Genomic DNA, 20,198 nt, shown 5'->3' on the forward strand with positions numbered 1-20,198 from the left:
TTACTTCTGTGATTGAAACATCATAAACTGTCAATGGCCACCTAATACAAGGCAGTAAGCCAAACTACAGACACCACAATTTCAACTTTCCTGGCAAATACAATCTATCAATGCTAATAACAGCCTTCACCGGTTCAGGTTTTTTTCCCTTGATCTGTATCATTTAGCACTGCACTATACCATCTACCTTAACTCTTTACTGGTCTCTCCAGTACTGTAGGAGTAATTTATCCTATGTTCCTTCTTTTTCCTCAAGTTCTCTGCTCTTCTTAACTATGCCAGCCTACCCTTAAGCTCTTTCTGTAGTACCTTAACGCCCTCTCTTTCCTCTTCCTCAATTCGTCTCCACTGTATTCTAACTCCTGAATTAGTTTATCTATTTCTAATTGCTGTCTTGACCTTACTCTGTCTTGTCCCCTTTGCTTTTTCTGCAACATTCCAAACCTTGCCATTCCATATTCATAAATAACTATACCTAAACTATTCAATCAGGATTACTGAATTGTTAAGTGTTCTTGCTCGTGAGAAACAACCTCTGGGTTTGTTTTGTCATGTGCTTTTGTTCCTGTAGAGGGAGGGTAGTTAAGGAACAGCACTTTCTTTCCCCTCGATATCAACCCTTGAGCATGGCACCTAAGCCCCAACTACACCCAAGCCAGATGTGTCCAAATTATCGACTGGTACTGGTATCACTAATAAATAACTAGTGAATAATCATTAAAAAAAACACAACACTACAGAACTGTTGTAGTCATGGTTTCCCTCTCTCTCTCTCTCTCTCTCTCTCTCTCTCTCCCCCTCCCTCAAACACACACACACACACACACCCAGATCCATCCTTACCATGCTGTTTGTAGATGGGAGGCTTTCTGTAGATGTTGACACTCTGATCTGCAAGAGAGCATCATCATGTTGTTAAAATTGGTGGCTCAAATAAGAGAAAAAAATACAGGCACAAAAATATATTGCCAATTTAATTCAACAAAAAATAACCCTTAAAATTAAGCAATTTGAAATGAAGAGTTTATTGGGCGCTGCTTTCGTTATGAGCCCCATTAGGGGAAAGCGCTGCAGGAGACTGTGATGGATTTGTTCTGTTCTCTGGGATAATATTGTGTCCAAGGTTGCGTGAGGTTTGGTTTAGATGATTTACAGATGGGGATTTCGATGTTAGAGATTGTGAGCATAGAGCATTAATATTTCATTTTTTGTTTGTTTTCTTTTTTATTATTATTATTCCAATTGTCATTTTGAATACTATGCAACAGCTGCCATAAACTGACAAAAGAGTGGAATTTAAAATGACAATTATACATTCCACAAAAACACATTTGAGCTGAACATTGTCGATAACACTCAGAACAAAACAGCAGTCAATTTCTGTTCAATCAAACTCTGAAAAGTGTGAAAACCGAGAAACACCGCAAGCCTTTCATACAGAACACATATTAACACTTTCAATGAAGATCATATTTATAACTTTTTAGAGTTATAACTTTTTGTAACTTGGTAATAATGCTTTATAAGCCTTTTTATAAACTCTAATAATTACTCATAAGACTTATAAGTCATAATTAAATATTTTTTTTAAATTATACAAAGGCTCACTATTCATTATGAAGTCTTTTAAACGGATAATGACCTGGGCGTAATTATAAGATGCCTATAATACATATTAACAATTATAAATAGACTATAAATGTTTAAGATGCCATCACTGTGTGCTTTAAGTGAAGTGACAGTTTACATTATTATTTATTATAAACAAAAATGAGGAACAACTTTATTTGTAGCACACAATGATGGCATTTTAAACATTTATAATGTGTTTAAAATCCTAAATATGGGTTTATAAAGGCTTTATAACTAAGCTCATTATCCATTTAAAAAGCATTATAATAAACATTGACACTTGTATAAGTATATTTTTATGTTTCAAAATAATCTGTTATATCTCATAATAAGGCATTATTACCAAATTACAGAGTTATAACTGCACATCTAAAGGATTATAAATATGGGCTTCATAGAAAGTGTTACAGAGCAAACTGGCTGTGTCCAGAAGCCCTAAAAGTTACTCCCTTTCCTTTCCGAACCTCCTCCTCCCTCCGGGACAGGGAACCAGATTGTGTGACACCATTTTGTGAGGCATCCAAATACTGGAGGGGACGAGAAAGACTCTGTGTACATGCTCAGAGAGGCCTGCCATTACTGCTCATAACCTCTCCTCAATTCCTCCACAATCCCCTAGGGCAGGAGCAGCAGTAAACTGCAGTTTCTGGACACAGCCATTGACACAACACAAGGCAACATCCAGAAAGAAGGAGTTCCTTTCTGTGGAACATGTAAAAACGAACAAGGATGACGTTAAGTGGTGGTTTCTGGTGGTGTGCGAAAAATGAGGGCAACTGAATCGATAAACATTCAGAGACAAAAAAATACAACAAGTCAGCAGAAGAGAGGAGGAACAAGACGTTAAAGCTATTATCAGAAGTGACTGCAACAAGCAAAAATCAATGTAACATTGATCTCTGTAACTAGAGTGACGAATCAGCTGAAATTACCTCATTCCCATTCATATCTGACCAGGTAAGACATTCGCCGAATGGTAATGGACCTCTGAGAATAAAACACATGATGGGTGTGTACTGGAATGTGCATTCTTACAAATCGTTGCTGTCTCCAATTTTAGTGCATTTCACGTTTTTACGTGAGTTAAATATGGGCATTAATCTCTGTCTGTTCTGTGTCCGTGCTCAAGTTAACGACTGATCTCACGTTTACTCACGTGAAATATTAGAGCAGCGTGACTATAATTAATCACAATAAGGATGCTCTGATGTGGATCTAGTTCAGTGATGATACACTCTGCTTTTGCTGAAACACTGGTTCACAGCGGGGCCAGTGTTGGAGGAGAGTACGCTGCAGGGCTATGGTCACACGGAGGTGGACGTGGCTCGCTGGAATCCACCAAAAGAAGTCTGTGTTTTTCAGTGTTTACTGTGTACAACGCGCACGTTCATTTTAAACATGAAACTAACTCTGGGACACGCTCCCTATAAAGATGTGTTTACATTCCTGAGCTGTACTGGGTGTAAATGACGTTATCTGTGGTTTATTTTTACTGTTAGATTTTTGGAGATTAGTTTTTAATTGGACAGCAATGACATTTTAATATTCCAGTATCTATAAGAGGTAGTGGAGAGATGTTGTTAATTGTAGGGAAGAAAAACACAACAGCAGGTAGGGGCCAATGATTTTAGTCAACTTCATTAGGGCTTCAAGGTTACAGCTTGCTTGTTTTTTGTTTCCACTGCTGATGAACTGCAGGATGCACTGCAGTTTCTACACGGTGCACACTTTACTCTGGATGGTTTTCTTTGCACAAAAATTATTTAAATTGTTCCCTGTTCTTAGTCAACCACGACAATTCAGGAGGACTTTCAGATCAATTAATTGCATTTAATTTATGTAGCACTTTTCACAACAAAATGTCACTGTTCCCACTTTAGAATAAGACTACACTTATAAAGGTTTATAAATGGTTTACAATCTGTTTATTCGCCAAATAGTGAACCCACATCCATCGCCTCCATCAGTCGACATTAACCCCACCAGCTCCAGCAAAACCTACTTGTTAATAAGTGTAACCAATTAAAAACCAAGTTTAATCGATGAACCTCCAGTAGAATGTCTTTTTAAACTTTAATGATAACGTGGTGTGAAATGATAAAATTCACATTCTCAGGTTGTAGCTTATTCTTTACCTTGAAATTTTCAGTACGTTTCGACCCTTTATTATCAAACGAAAAAGAGGTCACTGTTTCTATTTTTATCTCAGTGTTACAAATGATTATTAATGACCTTTAGTGTTTACAACCTAGTTAATAACCATGTAATAAACCGAATATATTTGTATGTAGTATATTCTCCCATATTCGTATTCTCTTGCTTCCTTTTTCTTGTAATTTTGTTGTATTTATGTTTTTAGATTTATTATTTTCTTATAAAAATACAGCAGGACTGCAGAGTAAGACTTTCTCTGTTCAGCATGACTGTAGCTTACTAAACATATGACTCATGCATCTTGAATTAACATGTTTTACAATCCAGAAACATCCCTCAGTGTTGGCAGGTTTTCTCACTGAATGGATAATGAAGGGCTGCATCTTCTGATAAAATCGAATCCATGACCTCCACATGACTCTGGTTATGTTAGAAACCCATGCTGCAGACGTTCCTTTCTGTGCATGTGTCAGAATTAAACTATGAGTTTATTTGATTTAGCTGCTGTAAGGTGGAGTGGCACATTCACAAAGAGGAGGCTTGGGAACCATTGGGAAATGCGTTAGCAGTGTAGACCCTTAAATCATTTTAATGTATCCACTTTGATGCTACTAAAAATAAACCGAAAGTGGAGAAGGTCACCCTCCACAACCCCAAGTGTATTTCAAACCCTAGTTTCAGAGCCCGTGTCTTGGTTGATTGCTCCCATTGAAGGTAACAGGAAAAGGTTGGCAGTGAGTCTATGGACAAGCTCAGTACTGATTCTGCAGTCTCTGATAAAGGCTTTGACACACATACAGTAGAACAGGGAGAAGACGCCCAGCGGTCAGACAAAGGGAAGTGGCATGCTGACGTGGACAGCTGAGACAGTGAGGGAAGCTGGGGGGTGGGATCTCTCAGTACCTGGCAGATGGAAATGTTTGGGGGTCGGGGGGACAGAAGAAGAGCTGGCCCCTGGGGAGCTCCGGCCACTGGACGGCTCAGTGCCTCAAATCAAAAACAACCAGGGCCAGAGGTCAACGAGGATGAAAGGTCAATGTTAAGGCTAGAGTTGTATGTAGCAGAGGCATTATGAAAGAGGAGGAGACAGTGGTTGAAAAAAGGAATAGGAAAATCTTGTAAACATGACATTACATCGGTTTATGGGGAAAAATCCCACCCTGCCGTTAAAGCAGCAAACAGCTCGGTGTAAAAGCCCTCGGACCAGGACAAGCATACTGTAAAAATTAGTCACGACAACACCTTTTTGCCATTTACCTCAAATTATCAAATTAAGTTTTGTGATTTCAACTGGATTTTATGTTCTTTCAGCCTTCGGCTCAAGTTTTCTAATTGCTCCTTGAAACTGTGAGTTATGGCTGTGGGCGAGGTTGTGGGACGCTCAGGAAGAACTCCCAGCATGCACCTCAGGCCCAGTTATTTAGTCTTTTGGGGTTTAAATTCATTGTTGTGTGCTGTGAGTGAGGGAGTAATTTATTGGATGTTTACTGGTTTGTTAGGTCTTTTCTTTGCAGCGTGAACTGTGTTTTGTCAGAGTCCTCACCCTCAGAGTGAAACACTGCAGCTTAGGGGAGGTTCCGGCTGATTCTCTTTACAAGCCACGCCCACATTCTGCCAATCACTTGGTCAATGTTTTTTCAGAGTGTCACGCCCTCGTCCTGTCTGGTCTGTTTTCCTTGCCATGTGCTCTCTCAGCACATGGCTCTGTTTGGTATTGTTTTTGTCTCCGCCTTTGTTCTGCCTCCTTGTCCGTCACCCTCATTATCTGTTTCAGGTGCGTCTCGCCTGTTCGTGTATTTAAGTTCCCTCGTGTCACTTGCTTGTATCGGTCATTTGTTCTCGTTTTGTTTCCAGTTCCTTGATTTGTTATAATCCTTAGTCATGCTTGTTCTCGTTGTGTTTCCTACTCCTAGTAATGTCGTTTTGTTAGAATTCCTAGCTCTAGTCATGTTGTTTCAGGTTCTCGTTCCTAGTCTTGTTCTTTCCTCGCTTCGTGTTTGCCCTTGAGTTCATTTGTGTTTGTTTTGCTAATTTCTTGTAAATAAAAGTCTGTGTTATTAGCGTGTGCGTCCGCCTCCGTCAGTCTGACTCAGCATTCCTGACACAGAGAGTTTTAATAAAGAGCTTTATATGCAGAGATGAAGCCGCGTAGTTCTTTTTGACACCGGTTGTCACAAATAATTAAATAAAGAAGAAAGTAAAGATAATACTTTTAACTTAACTACCTACGCTGGAGGCAAACATTCCATGATAGTTACATTGTAACAACAAGCAGTTTAAAGTCAGATCAACTCGCAGAAAGGAGTTCAAAGCCAAACTTTATTTAAAGTCATAAGTTAAAATAAATATTAATTCTAATTGGCTTTAACTTAACATTTTAAGGCAGCTTTTGAACTTACGTTTTTGAGTTGGAGCTGGTGAAAAACTTTACAGTGTAGAAAACATTTTCGAATCAGATTTAATAGTCTCTCCTCACTCAAAGACATTACAGCCTAGTCTTGTAGGAGACAAACAGCTATCTTCCCACTGGCAGTAACCAAGAGGGCCCTTGAGTGGAGAGACTGTCTTAAAAGGACAAGGCTGCTCTATAACTCAAGGATGCTCAAACAAGAATCTTAGATATCCACTCATCAGAAGAGCAGGAGGTCAAACGAGCTCAGAGTGCTCTTGCTCAAACAGGCAGTATTTCTACATTGAAGTTACAGCTACACTGTGATGCTCCACTGAGATGTAGCACGGAGAACATAGTCTCTGTCGCTGCTACTCCAGGCTCAGCACTGCAGAAACTCCACTATGTAACATTTGAAGAAGGGTTGTAAACACCCTCTCACCTCAGGGCAGTGTTGTGAAATATAATTACAATCTGTAAGTGTAGGGGGAGCACAGGAGCAAAAATAACTAAATCTTACCTAGTGTTGCTTTAAGTCACGGTCACACTACATCTGTTCATACGAAATTCCATTCATTTCAAAGAGATTCGTGGCAACAAGTGAATTTCACATATTCTACTTCCGGGGGAATACATTTCGGCTGCGAAATTTGGCATCAATTTGAGTTTGCAGTCCGAATTCAAGTCCCCAGCCGTGACCTGTGTGACCTCTGACTCGCTCAGTGTTATCTCTGATCGGTCTGAGCAAACATGGAGGCAATGCTGATTTTTGCGGTTTGAAAACTGGAGAGATATTATACAACACTCACGTGGAATGCAACATATAAAAAGCGAAAGTCAGAGTAAATGGAGATTTATTAAAACTCTTCCTCGAGAATTAATTTTCACTGCTGCTGCTACAATACCAGCGGTCTACAGACATGAAACTCCTGAACCAAAATGCAGGTCTGTTTACGCCCATTTCACACAGTAGAGCGAAATGTAAAAAACTCAGTGTGACACTTTACACAAGTGTTTTTCACTGTTTACTTTTCTTTCTTTATAAAGAACCATTGTGAAGATGGCATTTACAGTGATGTTAGCGTACCTCTGCCAGTTTTCTGAGAGGTATTTGAAGTCACAAACAATCGACTGATGTCATTGTTGTCATAGAAACTGTATTACAAGCTCTATGACTGGCCCACAAGAAATCTACAAAAAAATGAGGTTGCACAGTTTTTTCTCCCTTGCTGATGTTTCGTAGTTGTTCTGTATTGCATTGTATTTAGTACCAGGTTTAGAGCAGGGTCCACTGGTAGACACAACTCACGGGTTTAACTCGGTGACCAGCAGCAGCAGTAGAAACCAGGAATCTAAACTCACACTAAAATTAATTACGTAATTGATCTTTCAAACTGCTCTGATTATCAGGTGAAGTTCTGAAGTTACTGCAGTTCTCTTTGGTTTGTTTATGTTTGGAAGCTCCAGGGCTTTTAAGATGGAACAATATGTTTAAGGAAATAAATGACCCACCTATGGAACACGACTAGAGCAATTTCCTCATCTCCGTTCATGCGTTTCAACGTTTAGACATAACTCTGTTGTCTAAACAGCTCCAGATACCTTTTCAATGCCATAAGCAGAGAGAGAAAGCCTAGCATACGGGACAGAGACACCTCTGGGGCTAACACTGGGGCTTCGTAAACACATTTGACCAGTTTATAGCACACAGAGAGACCAGGAAACTGCGAGGACTCATCTTCTGATTTACATAAAAAGTGTATTTTTGATTACAATCATGAACACCGCCTTTAAAGGGTCGGAACTGTTCACAATGACAGTGATAGGAACCAGACGTCCATGACTTTAAAAGCTACATCACAGAGCTGTAATATGAAGACATTCTTGTTTGGCTTCTTTGTTCATTCATTCATTTTTTATTTAACATTGAGGTACATGCAGGGCTTTGTAAAACAAAAAATCTTCTCCAGATGTAACATGACTTTTCATCATCATCAATCTCAACCACATGGACATGTGGAGTTCACTGCTGCTTGTGGAGAGGAAATACAACGCTGGATTTGTGTTGTAGAAGCAGAGACGCCCGGTTCCATTCACCACCACTGCAAGTGAAGTCCGCAAGTTTCTCTACAAGCCTCCACTTATCACCAAACACTTGATCAACATCACAACATCGAAAATCAGTAGAAACCCCCTTTAATTCTCCTGTCAAATGCGTGTTTCATACATGTTTTTATTGTCCGGGTCTCTTTGAGGGCAGTACACACTGAATAAACTAATCCACACTGTTACGCTGTACACACTGTTGATCTATTCCTACTGGTTAAAGTACTGTTCGAGTGTTTGTTGAATGGAGGGGTCTCACCTGGCCTGTGAAAGTGCTGAGGTGAGCGGGACATGGTCGGTGTGTAACAATGGCGACTGTAGATGGGTGATCCAATGGAGCCTTGGCTTGTAGACCTCTGGAGAATGTGCCCCCTCATGTCATAGTAACTCTGCCATAAGAAAAACACTCCTTTATTCACATATTTATTACAGAATGAAACTCCTGATTAAGATGAAGTTATATTTAACCTGGACCCAACAGCACTCTTCTAATAATTTATATAAATACACATCTAAAATGTATACAATAATTTATACACATCTACATTTCAAACTTTTAAAAGTACAGCGTGGAGCTGCTTTAGTGCTTTTAGATATATGCATAGGTAATAAATAAGTAAGAAGAAAATGAGTAGCTGTGATAAACATAACTGCAGCTACTTAAGCGCATATGAATATTAAAGCAACAATAGGTCGGACTTTTACTGCAGTATGTAACTTTAGGGGAAGGGTAGGAATCCTTAATTTCAGCAGAGTTCTGTAAAAGTAAATTGCACTCTGTCACTGATGGGGGACCAGGAGCAAAAATACCAAATATTACCTATTGTTGCTTTAAGTTTATTTCTAAAAATTTCTGTATAATCATTTATTCATTCATTCATTGTCTGTAACCCTAATCCAGTTCAGGGCGGCCGTGGGTCCGGAGCCTACCCGGAATCACTGTGTACAAGGCAGGAACACACCCTGGAGGGAGTGCCAGTCCTTCACAGGGCGACACACACTCACACATTCACTCACACACTCACACCTACGGACACTTTTGAGTCACCAATCCACCTACCAACGTGTGTTTTTGGAGCGTGGGAGGAAACTGGAGCACCCGGAGGAAACCCACGCAGACACAGGGAGAACACACCACACTCCTCACAGACAGTCACCCGGAGGAAACCCACACAGGCACAGGGAGAACACACCACACTCCTCACAGACAGTCACCCGGAGGAAACCCACGCAGACACAGGGAGAACACACCAACTCCTCACATACAGTCACCCGGAGGAAACCCACGCAGACACAGGGAGAACACACCACACTCCTCACAGACAATCACCCGGAGGAAACCCACACAGACACAGGGAGAACACACCACACTTCTCACAGACAATCACCCGGAGGAAACCCACGCAGACACAGGGAGAACACACCACACTCCTCACAGACAGTCACCCGGAGGAAACCCACACAGATACAGGGAGAACACACCACACTTCTCACAGACAGTCACCCGGAGGAAACCCACGCAGACACAGGGAGAACACACCACACTGCTCACAGACAGTCACCTGGAGGAAACCCATGCAGACACAGGGAGAACACACCACATTCCTCACAGACAGTCACCTGGAGGAAACCCATGCAGACACAGGGAGAACACACCACACTCCTTACAGACAATCACCCAGAGCAGGACTCTGGACCCTGGAGCTCTAACAGAGACATTACCTGCTCCTCCATTGTGCTGCCATTTCTGTATATGATTTTTTAAATATATATTTTATTGACTATAAAATGAATAAAAGTCCAGGTGCTGTTTTATACCACAGCATCCACCATCTGCCTCTTGGTCATAAACACTTTTAAAAACAGTTTTGGCTTAAACCTTTTCCAAAATGATCCTAAAACTAAATCTCATCCAGCAGCCAATAAAATCATGTGATAACCATCTGTGGAGCTTCAGACGTCTGGTTACCTTCACTGCTCTTAAAAACTCTGACTCAGCAAACTTATCTATAACAGAGCATTTCACACCAATCCACTCTCAGTCGTAACCATTGAGTTATAAAGATAAACCTCATCGATATTCATTTAATGATAAACATTTAGACTGAGTGTACACTTACATCTGCAGACGGAGTTGGGGACATAGTTCTGGGCGTCTGAAAGACAGAGAGCAGGAGAGGACACAGTTAACGAAGGCTCACACATCAAGGCTTTTGGGATTAAACCTTGTATCTCCATTTTTATTGCTCTTTATATTTTGACATCATTTGAAAGTGCCAGATTCCCTTAATAACGTCTATATTTCTGGATGAATGGAGCAGTAAAAGTGGTCTAAAATGACTTGGAAAAACGTTGTTAATTTCATGGAACATAGATATACACCCCATCCACTGTAAAGATGTCAATTGTGAGATACGAGGTTTTGGTTTGGTTTGTTATACTTTTGAGGTTTTGTTATATTTTCCGTCATTAAAACCTGGAAGACACCGGTGGAGTGAAGATGGAGCTGGAGGTGGAGGATATGAAAGGAGAAAGCAGCAGAGAGAGAAAATTAAAGCAGTGCATTTATTCACATGGCAGTGGATGAATATATTCTGATGTAAAGTGTAGCCAAATTTTATCACAAATGAGTAACCCCCTCGCCCAGACACACACACACACACACACACACACAAACCCAGAGAACCACAGAGTGACCCCGCAGTGACAATGACCATGGATCTAATGACTTATGAGTGAGAGCAGGGCTGAACAATATATTTGGGAAGTCAATTATCGTAAGTCAATTATCGTAAATCGTGAAAAATAAGTTTTTGAAGCAGTAGTACTACAGTTGCTTTGTTGATACATAGATTAAAATATGCACTGTGTGTCCAAAAGATTGTAGACACCTGTTCATCCAATAAAACTAAGCTTAAACTGGACATATTCCCCCTCGTCTCCACAGTGGAACACAGTTCTGTTTCTCAGTGAAACATCTGTGACCCGCTTTGGTCCAAACCCCACGAGCCCCACAGCAGTGTTCTCCCCCTGTGTAAACAGCCCCTGTTCAGAACGCCCGCTTTCAGCACCTGTTCCTTTAAATGATAATGAGCCGCTCGCTGTTAACCTCGACCGCGAGCGCACAGCAGTGAGGAGCGAGGAGCAGAAGCTCTGGTTTTTAGCCATTTTCGCTCTGTTCTCACGTTTTTACTCAGTGCTCTAATTTCTCCGTGCTCATTGTGTCTGTTTTGCTGCGTTTAACCTCGACTTTGCGCTCTCACATAAACGTGGGTCCAAGTCTGTGATTGGACAGACTCAGAAGAGGGGACGGGGCAATGCTAAAGTCTCAGCACTTGTTGCAGAACAGAGCAGGATCAAAACGACTCGGTTTATCCCGTGTTTTCTGACTCAGGCTGCACACAGAAAACTGACTGGGAGGGTCTTGTTTCACAGTGTGTGGCTTGGTGCTTCTAGTTTTCTCTCTGAAGCATTGCTGTGAGGATTTAATAGAGCGCACCGAAGGCAACATCAGTGAGATCAGATGTTGATGTTGCATGATTAGTTCTGGAGCTCACCGTCACATCAGAGATACTGTTCCTCTGTACGCTAGCTAACTCCTGCCACTAGTCTCCCGTGTGGCTTCAGTATAGTGCCCCTTTCTACTGGCAGTGCTTTTCTGCAGATATTATACAAACTGTGTCCGTAAAGTGTGCACCTTTAAATTTTGAATTCTCTCAAATTATTTGCTGTCTAGATCCATTTGGACATAAAGCTGACCTTGGTGTGACATTGTTAAAGTTTGCCCTGCCTTATCTTTGACCAGAATGATTCATGTTTACTGGGTTTAGGTTAAATGCCATATAAGAGCATCATGTCACAGTACAGAGAAGGAAGCCTTGTGATTGGTTAAAGGGTCATTTGCATTTTGCTTCATTCGTCTGTATTGGTACTGCCTCCCCTGATGCTGAGGTGGTGACAGTGGAGGGGTATATTGTGCAGCCCTGGGTGAAAGGTTAAAGGCTGTGTGTCCAGGCTGTAAAGACACATGGCCTTTAACCTGTAAGGCCTCCCCTTTTACACAGGGACGTGACTTACTCTGTCGTCTGGCATGGGGGAGCGCTCTCGCCTCACCGTCTGAAGCTGTTAACAAAGAGGGGTCATGTTGCCATTGTAACAAAGCTCTGGCTGTTAACGTGAAGTCCAGTATGGAAGCAGTTTAGTGTGAGAGGGTGTATCGTGTGTAAACTACTGCTGGAGCTTCAGCACTGCATGTGTTCTTCATTAGCATTTAACATTACATTTGTGGGGTGTAGTTTTTGATGTGCTACAGGACTAAAGAGATCTGGTGGAATGCCCAGAGAAGGAGGTCTATGTCTAAGACATTTTTATCTAAAGGAGAAATGAATACTGCCTCCAGAAAGCCTCCCTGTACTGCTGTGTGTAAACCACAGATGTTCCATAGCTGACTCATGTGCAGCTGCTCCAGAATGTCCTGTTTCGTTTCAGAATTTTCAGAATTATACAAAAATGAACAGGTCAAAACATCAATTTTGGAAATGTTCTATTTTCCACAGGGAATGAAAATGACATTGATTTTCCCAGGACAAATGGCTCAGACCAAGAATTCCTAATTTAGGCACGATACCAGATACAAAATAATCACAGGGCTTCACATCACACATGCACTCAAACGTTTACAGACACATTGCCCTCTCAGAGTTAATCTTTAAATAAAGAAGAAAGAGTGGACAGGGAAAGCATTTTATTGGTTAAAATAATTTTCTCTCACTGAAAAATCCTAATTTTAGAGGTGAGATGAAGGGATTATATTTTGATTTAATTTCAGATCCTTCAATCGTTTATTCATTTTCTGTAATGACCTGATCCTGGTCGCGTCGCTGTGGATCAGGAGCTCGTCCGGAATCTGTCAGCACTGGGCAGACACAGCTCGACAAGGACCACTTCTTCATGTTAGTTCATGTGCCTGCCTTAAAGGGGACGGCTGTGATTGTGGGGAAATGCTGCCGTCTCTGGTTCGTTCAGAATCTCTGCGTCTTTTAAGGTGGAACTGTATTTTTGAGGGAAAGCGGCTGAAGTGTAAATTGTCTGTAAGTGTTTATTCACTGTTTGAATTCCCACAGAAACTCATGTGTAACTCGAGCTGTTTAGTTTTGTAGCACTTTCCCTCTGTGTTTACTTTCATGCAGTTAGCGCTCTCCTGAATTTAGAGTCAGCTCCACCTTCAATAATGTAACTGTAACAGCAGAAATAAGTCAGTGTCACCCCCCTATGGAGCAGGAATAGAGCAACATCCTCATCTCGGTTGGTGCTTTTCAGCGTTTGGAGTCTCTCCGTTGTCTAAAAACCTCCAGATGGCGTTTCTCTGCCGTGAGCAGAGAGAGAGAAAGCCTAGCACCGGACCCAGACACTTTGTTTTTTTACCCATTTACAGACACTGGGGCTTCGTAAACACATTAGAGCGGTTTCCAGAGCAAACCGACTGCAGAGCAGCACATGAATTTTAAAGTGTTTTTTGATGAAAATCGTGAACGTCGCCTTTAAGTTTTTCTTTAATATATAATCCAACTGTAACCCCTTCATCAAATCTCTTTAAAGATCTGCGTTTTATTACGTCACCATATACGGTGGACGTGGAGAAGATATATTAACCAATAAAATGCTGTTTTTATTACAAAGAAAACATGAGTATTTGTTAAACACATTTTGCAGGCATGCGATGTGCCGTCACACTGCCGCACTCAAGTTAAAAAAACAGTCCACAGAGGGATGCTGGAGCTTTACCTCGCCCACACTCTCTCTCTCCTCCGTCTCCTCGAGGGAGGTGGTGTAAAGTGGCTCGTAGTTGATAAGATCAGGACGCTCAATGTCATAAATGGCTTTGACTTTGGGAATGGCAGCTAGATCCCTGTAATCAAGGATCTCATTGTCTACTTTTGCCTAAAGGGAAAACACAACACAGAATACACACACAGGGAGTGTTACTGCACGGAGCTAGGAGTACGACCACAGAGCTAACTCAGTCACTAGACTGAAAAACTACAGCAAAGCATTGCACACTGTCCATTCTCTCAGCTCCACTGACCACCGGTCATCTATTGCTCTGCATACTTTGCTAACCCACTTTCCCCCTGTTCTTCAGCGCTCAGCGGTGGTGGTGTGTTAATGTGTGTTGTGCTTTTACGAGTGGATCAGACACAGCAGTGTTTCTGTAGAGTTTAAACACCGTGTTCACTCACTGTCCACTCTATCAGTGTTACTACAGCGCTGAGAATAATCCACCATCCACACCATACTTTGAAAACAGTGAAGGGTAACTTACAAATGTATACAGAGCAACAGATGAACTACAAAGTGCTCTGTGTGGTCTGTGGAGAGGATAAAATGGACACTGAGTGTATTCATTTTAATATTATTGTTCATCAGGGCATACTAAGTCATCAGATCTGAAATACATTACACATTAGTTACAACAATACATTCAAAATCATCAAAGAAAAGAGACACATTTGGGTTTTGTTATTTCTTTCACTCAAAATAAATAAATAAATAAATACATAAACAAGCAAGCAAACAAAGTAGAATTTATGAGAGATCATTGCATTAATATAAAACAGTAAACTGACCTTGTGAGATTTGGTCACTTTACACTGATAAACAAGTTGACTTTTGCACCATAGACGGAGAAATAAGAAATCTATTAGGGTGTTCATTTGGGGGTTTGTACCCTATGTTCAGGTCCAACTTCCTGCTACGTTTCCCATATAAAACAAAGCAGCCAATCTTCCAGCAAGATGTGAGTATCACCACAGCAACACACAGCTTGTGTTCAACACACTTGGAGGAGAACTCTAAGTGCTAGTTCTGCAAACCCAGATCCTTAATGTTATCCTCCTTTTCTGGGAAAATGTCCTTCCTTTTGTTGTGGGGGTGTGAGTCATGGAAGTGGCCTCATCTGTCTGTGGACTCTCAGGAGTCCAGTCCCAAAGTCGAAGACTGGAGGCTGGAGCAGGTCAGGTTTGGTGAGGATCAAAAGGATGTGGATTCAGCAGAGGCCTGTTACTCAAGATTCCCAGAGATACAGGCCAGGACCAATCAGAATGGACGGTTGTGTTCATGGCTGTCTGACCAACATGGTGGAGAGAGGGAGGTGTTGTTGTGTTGTTGTGTGGAGCTGGGTGTTGCTGAGCTGTGTTTTGATCAGAAGTGAGCTGCAGTAGAGTCCCAAATGAGCTTCCATTAAAAGCAAGCTTGCACCTGTAGAGTCTTCAAACACATCTGACCCAAAAGCATCTGGACCAAGCATCTTTTAAATCTTGTGCTGTGTAGACTTTGAGGAGGACTGCAGGGCTTAGGGCTCCATTTGAGAACGTGTGGATATACTCAAATTTATTTAGACACATTGTTTAAAAACTCAAAAAAATAGTTTTTTACTACATCTTACGTGAGAAATTTCTGGGCATCTCTTTGCATTTTAGTCTAGTCTACACTCCTAAAATTAAAGGTGCTACAAAAGGTTCTTTGAGCAATGCCATAGAACAGAGGTTCTCAACGGTGGTACGTTTGCTACTGGTGGTACATGAAGTACCAAGTGGTAGTCCGCCAGATGACCTCGAAAAAAATGACTATTTATCTAAAGAATTACTTAATAACTGAAAATGTGAAACTGAAAAATGTTCATGTGTAAACTACAGGTTTCATGGTTTTCATAAATAAAGAAATTTATGGCCGATCTTCACACCATTAGAGTCCTAAAACACTTTAACAGCGCCACGCCCCCTCACCTACTGCTACAAGCGCTGAAAGCTGCTATGAGCTGCTCGCAGCGCCACACTTTTAACCTGCAGTCTGTTAAAGCGCATATTAAATTACTCCCTCTACATGTTTTTATTTCTTTCAAAATGCTTATTTCCCCAAAATGTAATAGTTTTTTTGTAGTAATTATTTTAGGATAACGTTGTGTAATGCAAATTACAAATATTCAAGCAAGTCATTCATCAGATTCATTGGTGGTACTTTGGGGTGATAATAGGTCGTACTTGGTTTAAAGAGTTTGAGAACCACTGCCATAGAAGAACCACTTTTGGAGATGTGTGAATGTGAAGAAACTTCATTCTTTAAATCTTTCTTTACCAATTTAAACAATTCAGCAAAGTGGTTCTTTATGGCATCGCTCAAAGAACCTTTTGTAGCACCTTTGTTTTTAAGAGTGTACACTTAAAAACTGCGGTTGCTGCGGGGCTTCACAAATGTTTCTCCTGTTCTTGTGTTTGGGAAAGCTGTGAAGACAGATATCAGACTTCCCTGTGCCCTTCAACTGGAAATGACATACGGCAACACAATGTGGCATGATCTTCCCAACAGTCATCGCACGTCTGAAATAATAGCTGTGCCCATTTGTAAAATAAAGGTGTTATTTATGAAATAAAGAAATATGTTTTGAGGTTTTTACCATGTCTTAGAAATTTTGGGTAATTAAGGCTCATGTGTTACCATCCTGGGTTCCTTTTAAGAATCAAATATATTACAATATACTGCCACCTACTGGTAAGAATGGTCAATTCCTTTTATTCCCACACTCACCACAAGAGGGCCACCAGAACGTAAATACACTTCTCTCATGCTTATGGAAGATTTGGCCTCATTACCAGCTTTTACACACCCTGTGTCTCTGTGTGCAGTTACAGTAGCTTCAATAATTTGCACCTGTATCCACCTGCCTCTCAAGTCTGCATCACTGTGAGAGACTGACCTTCAGCTGTAACCTGAAGCAGTGTATTCAGCTTTTCACAGCTGATTATAAAGCTGAACTTGAGCTGGTGATAGGGCATAGGCCGTCCACAGGGGATCTCCAGGAATCCTGATCCTGGGCTTTTTCGCTCCAGCTGGTTCCAGGTATGCCGTAATTTGTTGATGTCGGCATCAAGGTCTCAGCGCCACAAGTTTTTGGGCCGTGCTCTGTTCCTCCTGCTGTGGGGGTTCCAGGCCAGGGCTTGCTTGGTGATGTTGGAGGCTGGCTTACGGAGCGTGGGACCAATCCATCTCCAGCGTCTTCTCATTATCTCGTCCTCTGCCGGGAGCTGGTTTGTTCTCTGCCAAAGGTCATGGCTCTGTCGGATCATCCGTCATTACTTTCTTCATCACTGTCATTTTTGTCCTCCATGTTTCTGCTCCATTAAACAGGACTGACCTGACCTTGGTTCGCAGAGTCAGCTCCTTTGAGTTTTGTACATTCTTTAACTGTAGGAATGTTGCGCTTGCTTTGCCTATTCTGGCCTTAACATTGGCTTCGGCGCCTCCCAGTTTGTCTACAACACTACCCAGGTAGGTGAAGTCTTCCACCTCCTCCAATGCCTCTATTTCCACCTCGAGGGGGTTATTGTTGGTGGTTTTTGCCTTCAGGATCTTGGCGTGTCCCTTGTTAATGTTCAGGTCTACTTTAGATCAGACTGTGGTGTTAGGAAAAGACTGAAACTAGGCAGGTGATGGTCTAGTGGATTGAAGCTGGGAAACGCTGGTCTACTCACAGCATGGCTACACAGCGTTTCTACAAAGGAGATTCACTGTCTAATGATCTATGTTCATCTAATGAGACGTACAGACCTCAGGGCAAAAATCAGAGGGGGCCATTTATAACACTGTGGGGTCCAGATTCGGCCAGGAACAGTAGGTACAGTTAAAAGACTTTCGGTACTCTATCCACACGGTCAGACATTTGGAATTTAATGTTGAGCAAACTTTTAATTGTGTATAGTGTGGGTTACAGAAACGTTGATAAGGAGAAAGCTTGTGAGTTAGTCTCCTTCAAAACAGGACTCAGCTGTTGCTACTGCATGGCGGCGGAGAATACTGTGAGCTGGTGTTTACAGGTGTAACAGCACTTACATATATGGTGTGACCCGGTGAGCCAGGTATGCTTGAACCAGGTCTGGAACACACACTCTCGGACGATGAGCGCGTCGGCTGTGGAGCGAAGACAGATTTAGAAGCAGCAATGTACACATATGTTCGTTCACACACACACACATACACACTTCAGGAGGCCAAGGGCTCTCCACCAGCTTTGGTTAGGTTGTTGAAGACCATGTTAACACAATATAGAGTACTGTGCAAAAGTCAGAGAACAGCCTTCAGCCGAAACAGCAGTTAAGCAGGTACCACTCGTTCATGTTCTGTATTCTCTACAATCGCTGCCATAAGTCCTCAGCCAATCAGAAAGCGCTACCGATTTTGATCAATGAAGTTGTTACTTCCGCTCTTCTCCTCATTTGCATAGGTCTCCATCTTTCTGAGATCAGTTCACTCGCCTCAGTCACACTGTCCAGCTCCTTTATAGGTGGCATGAATGAAGCTTGCTCTGTCGTCTTGAGCATTCTTTGGTTTCTCTGCTCGTGCCCTCTTAGAAAAAAAGGTATGGTGCAGGTACATTACTGTCACTAAAGCTACAAAGAGCACAGTGTATCTTTAAAGGTGCAGCAGTGGTGTAAGAGTCCAGTTGTGTTCCCTAAAGGTTGATTACATTCTCTTCTCCAGAAGGAGAGGGGGATCTCTGTAATCTTTCATTATACAACTGTGAAGAATAAAAGAACACAATAAAAGTCCTAAAAAGTGAATAAAAGTCCATAAAAGATGAAACGGGGCGAATGAACTCAACACAACTTTAAATCTACAGTTAATATAGAATAAGGCACAGGTATGTTCCCTTAGTAAAGGTAGTGAAGATGTGCCCTTGAGGGCACCACCACAGAAACAGTGTGCCGTTCTGACATGATATGAAGTGCGTGGGCTTTTCACACAAATAAAGCCCGTTGACTTTCCCTTCATTAAAAACAAAATCCACTGCCCATTTTTGTCAAAAGACGTGACACTCTTAGACTTTTCTTTAACAATTAACTAGATGTTTTTGTTGCCACAAATTCATTGATTGGATGAAACTGCAGTCACGGTTCTCGCAGCCAATTGGAAAGTCTGAGACATAGCCAATAACAATCTAGGAAACATCTGGTGGACCAAACACAGTTGAGCAGCTCCCATTGTCCATTCAAAAACATGTATCTCCAAAAGAGCAGGAGAAATAAAAGGGAAAAAAAAATTCTTAAATTTAAATGGAAGTCAATGCAAAAAGGTTTTATTCTTTATTATTTATTTTGGAGCTTTTTAATTGGTTCATTCATTGTGATTCTTTCACACAGTGTGGAGGACAGCTGCTGTCTTCTAATGATGTAGTGTCTCCATCGTCGTTCATTTACAGTTTACATGTTTTTGATTGGACAGCGACGATATAATAGTTTTGGAAACACCCGTTTGTCCACTTCTTTTCCTTGACTTTGTCCTATTTCCTGGAAATGAAAACACTCCTGTAACAGGCTGTGTGGACATGAAAGGAATTAAATAAATGAAGGATGGTCTCTGACTTTTGCACAGACTGTAAAGCCACCATATAAGTAGACAGAATAAACATTGTAGAATACATTTAAGTTATGTTTCATTTGCTCTTTCACTCCGAGGTGAATGGCCAATGGATAATGACTGGAAAACTGTTGGAGATAATCTGTTATTCCATACAACTCAAAGTGGGTTGGTGAGAAGAAGCTTGGGCTAATGGTTATGATCATGAGACGGGTAGAACACGGCTTAGGAGGAGGATTGCCGGCTTATGAAGGATGAATCTGAACCTGTAAGGACTTTTATTCTAGGTAAATAGGCTTATGCAGGCTGTGATTATGATCTGATGACAGGAAAGTCATGGATAAGAAAGAAAAAAGGTTCTCACAAACATCTACTTGGGTGGTGCCTAAAAGAGGGACATCACTGCTGTCCAAACCTGGATTAAGAGCAGGTCGGGCGATGTCTCAGCCGTAAAAGGATGGAAAATACACTCACAGGCCACTTTATTGGAAACAGTTTGAAGTATGTG

General features: G+C 41.4%; 1 protein-coding gene across 10 annotated transcripts in view; it reads right to left on the minus strand.

Annotated features, from left to right (window-relative positions):
- The window catches only part of ablim1a (actin binding LIM protein 1a), an 85,194-nt gene that overhangs the window by 20,271 nt on the left and 44,725 nt on the right, over positions 1 to 20,198 (minus strand). For 3 of the 10 annotated variants that reach the window (XM_066678450.1, XM_066678447.1, XM_066678448.1), the window contains exons 9-15: positions 18,167 to 18,244; positions 14,066 to 14,221; positions 12,359 to 12,403; positions 10,402 to 10,437; positions 8,541 to 8,670; positions 4,690 to 4,773; positions 844 to 891 (exon numbers count right to left, since the gene is read on the minus strand). In XM_066678450.1, coding sequence (XP_066534547.1) covers positions 844 to 891; positions 4,690 to 4,773; positions 8,541 to 8,670; positions 10,402 to 10,437; positions 12,359 to 12,403; positions 14,066 to 14,221; positions 18,167 to 18,244 — 577 coding nt within the window. The remainder of the gene's footprint in view (positions 1 to 843; positions 892 to 4,689; positions 4,774 to 8,540; positions 8,671 to 10,401; positions 10,438 to 12,358; positions 12,404 to 14,065; positions 14,222 to 18,166; positions 18,245 to 20,198) is intronic. The other 7 variants (XM_066678457.1, XM_066678451.1, XM_066678453.1 and 4 more) reach the window with 3 other exon arrangements.

This window comes from Hoplias malabaricus, chromosome 8 (genome assembly GCF_029633855.1).
Source record: "Hoplias malabaricus isolate fHopMal1 chromosome 8, fHopMal1.hap1, whole genome shotgun sequence".
Taxonomy (NCBI): domain Eukaryota; kingdom Metazoa; phylum Chordata; class Actinopteri; order Characiformes; family Erythrinidae; genus Hoplias; species Hoplias malabaricus.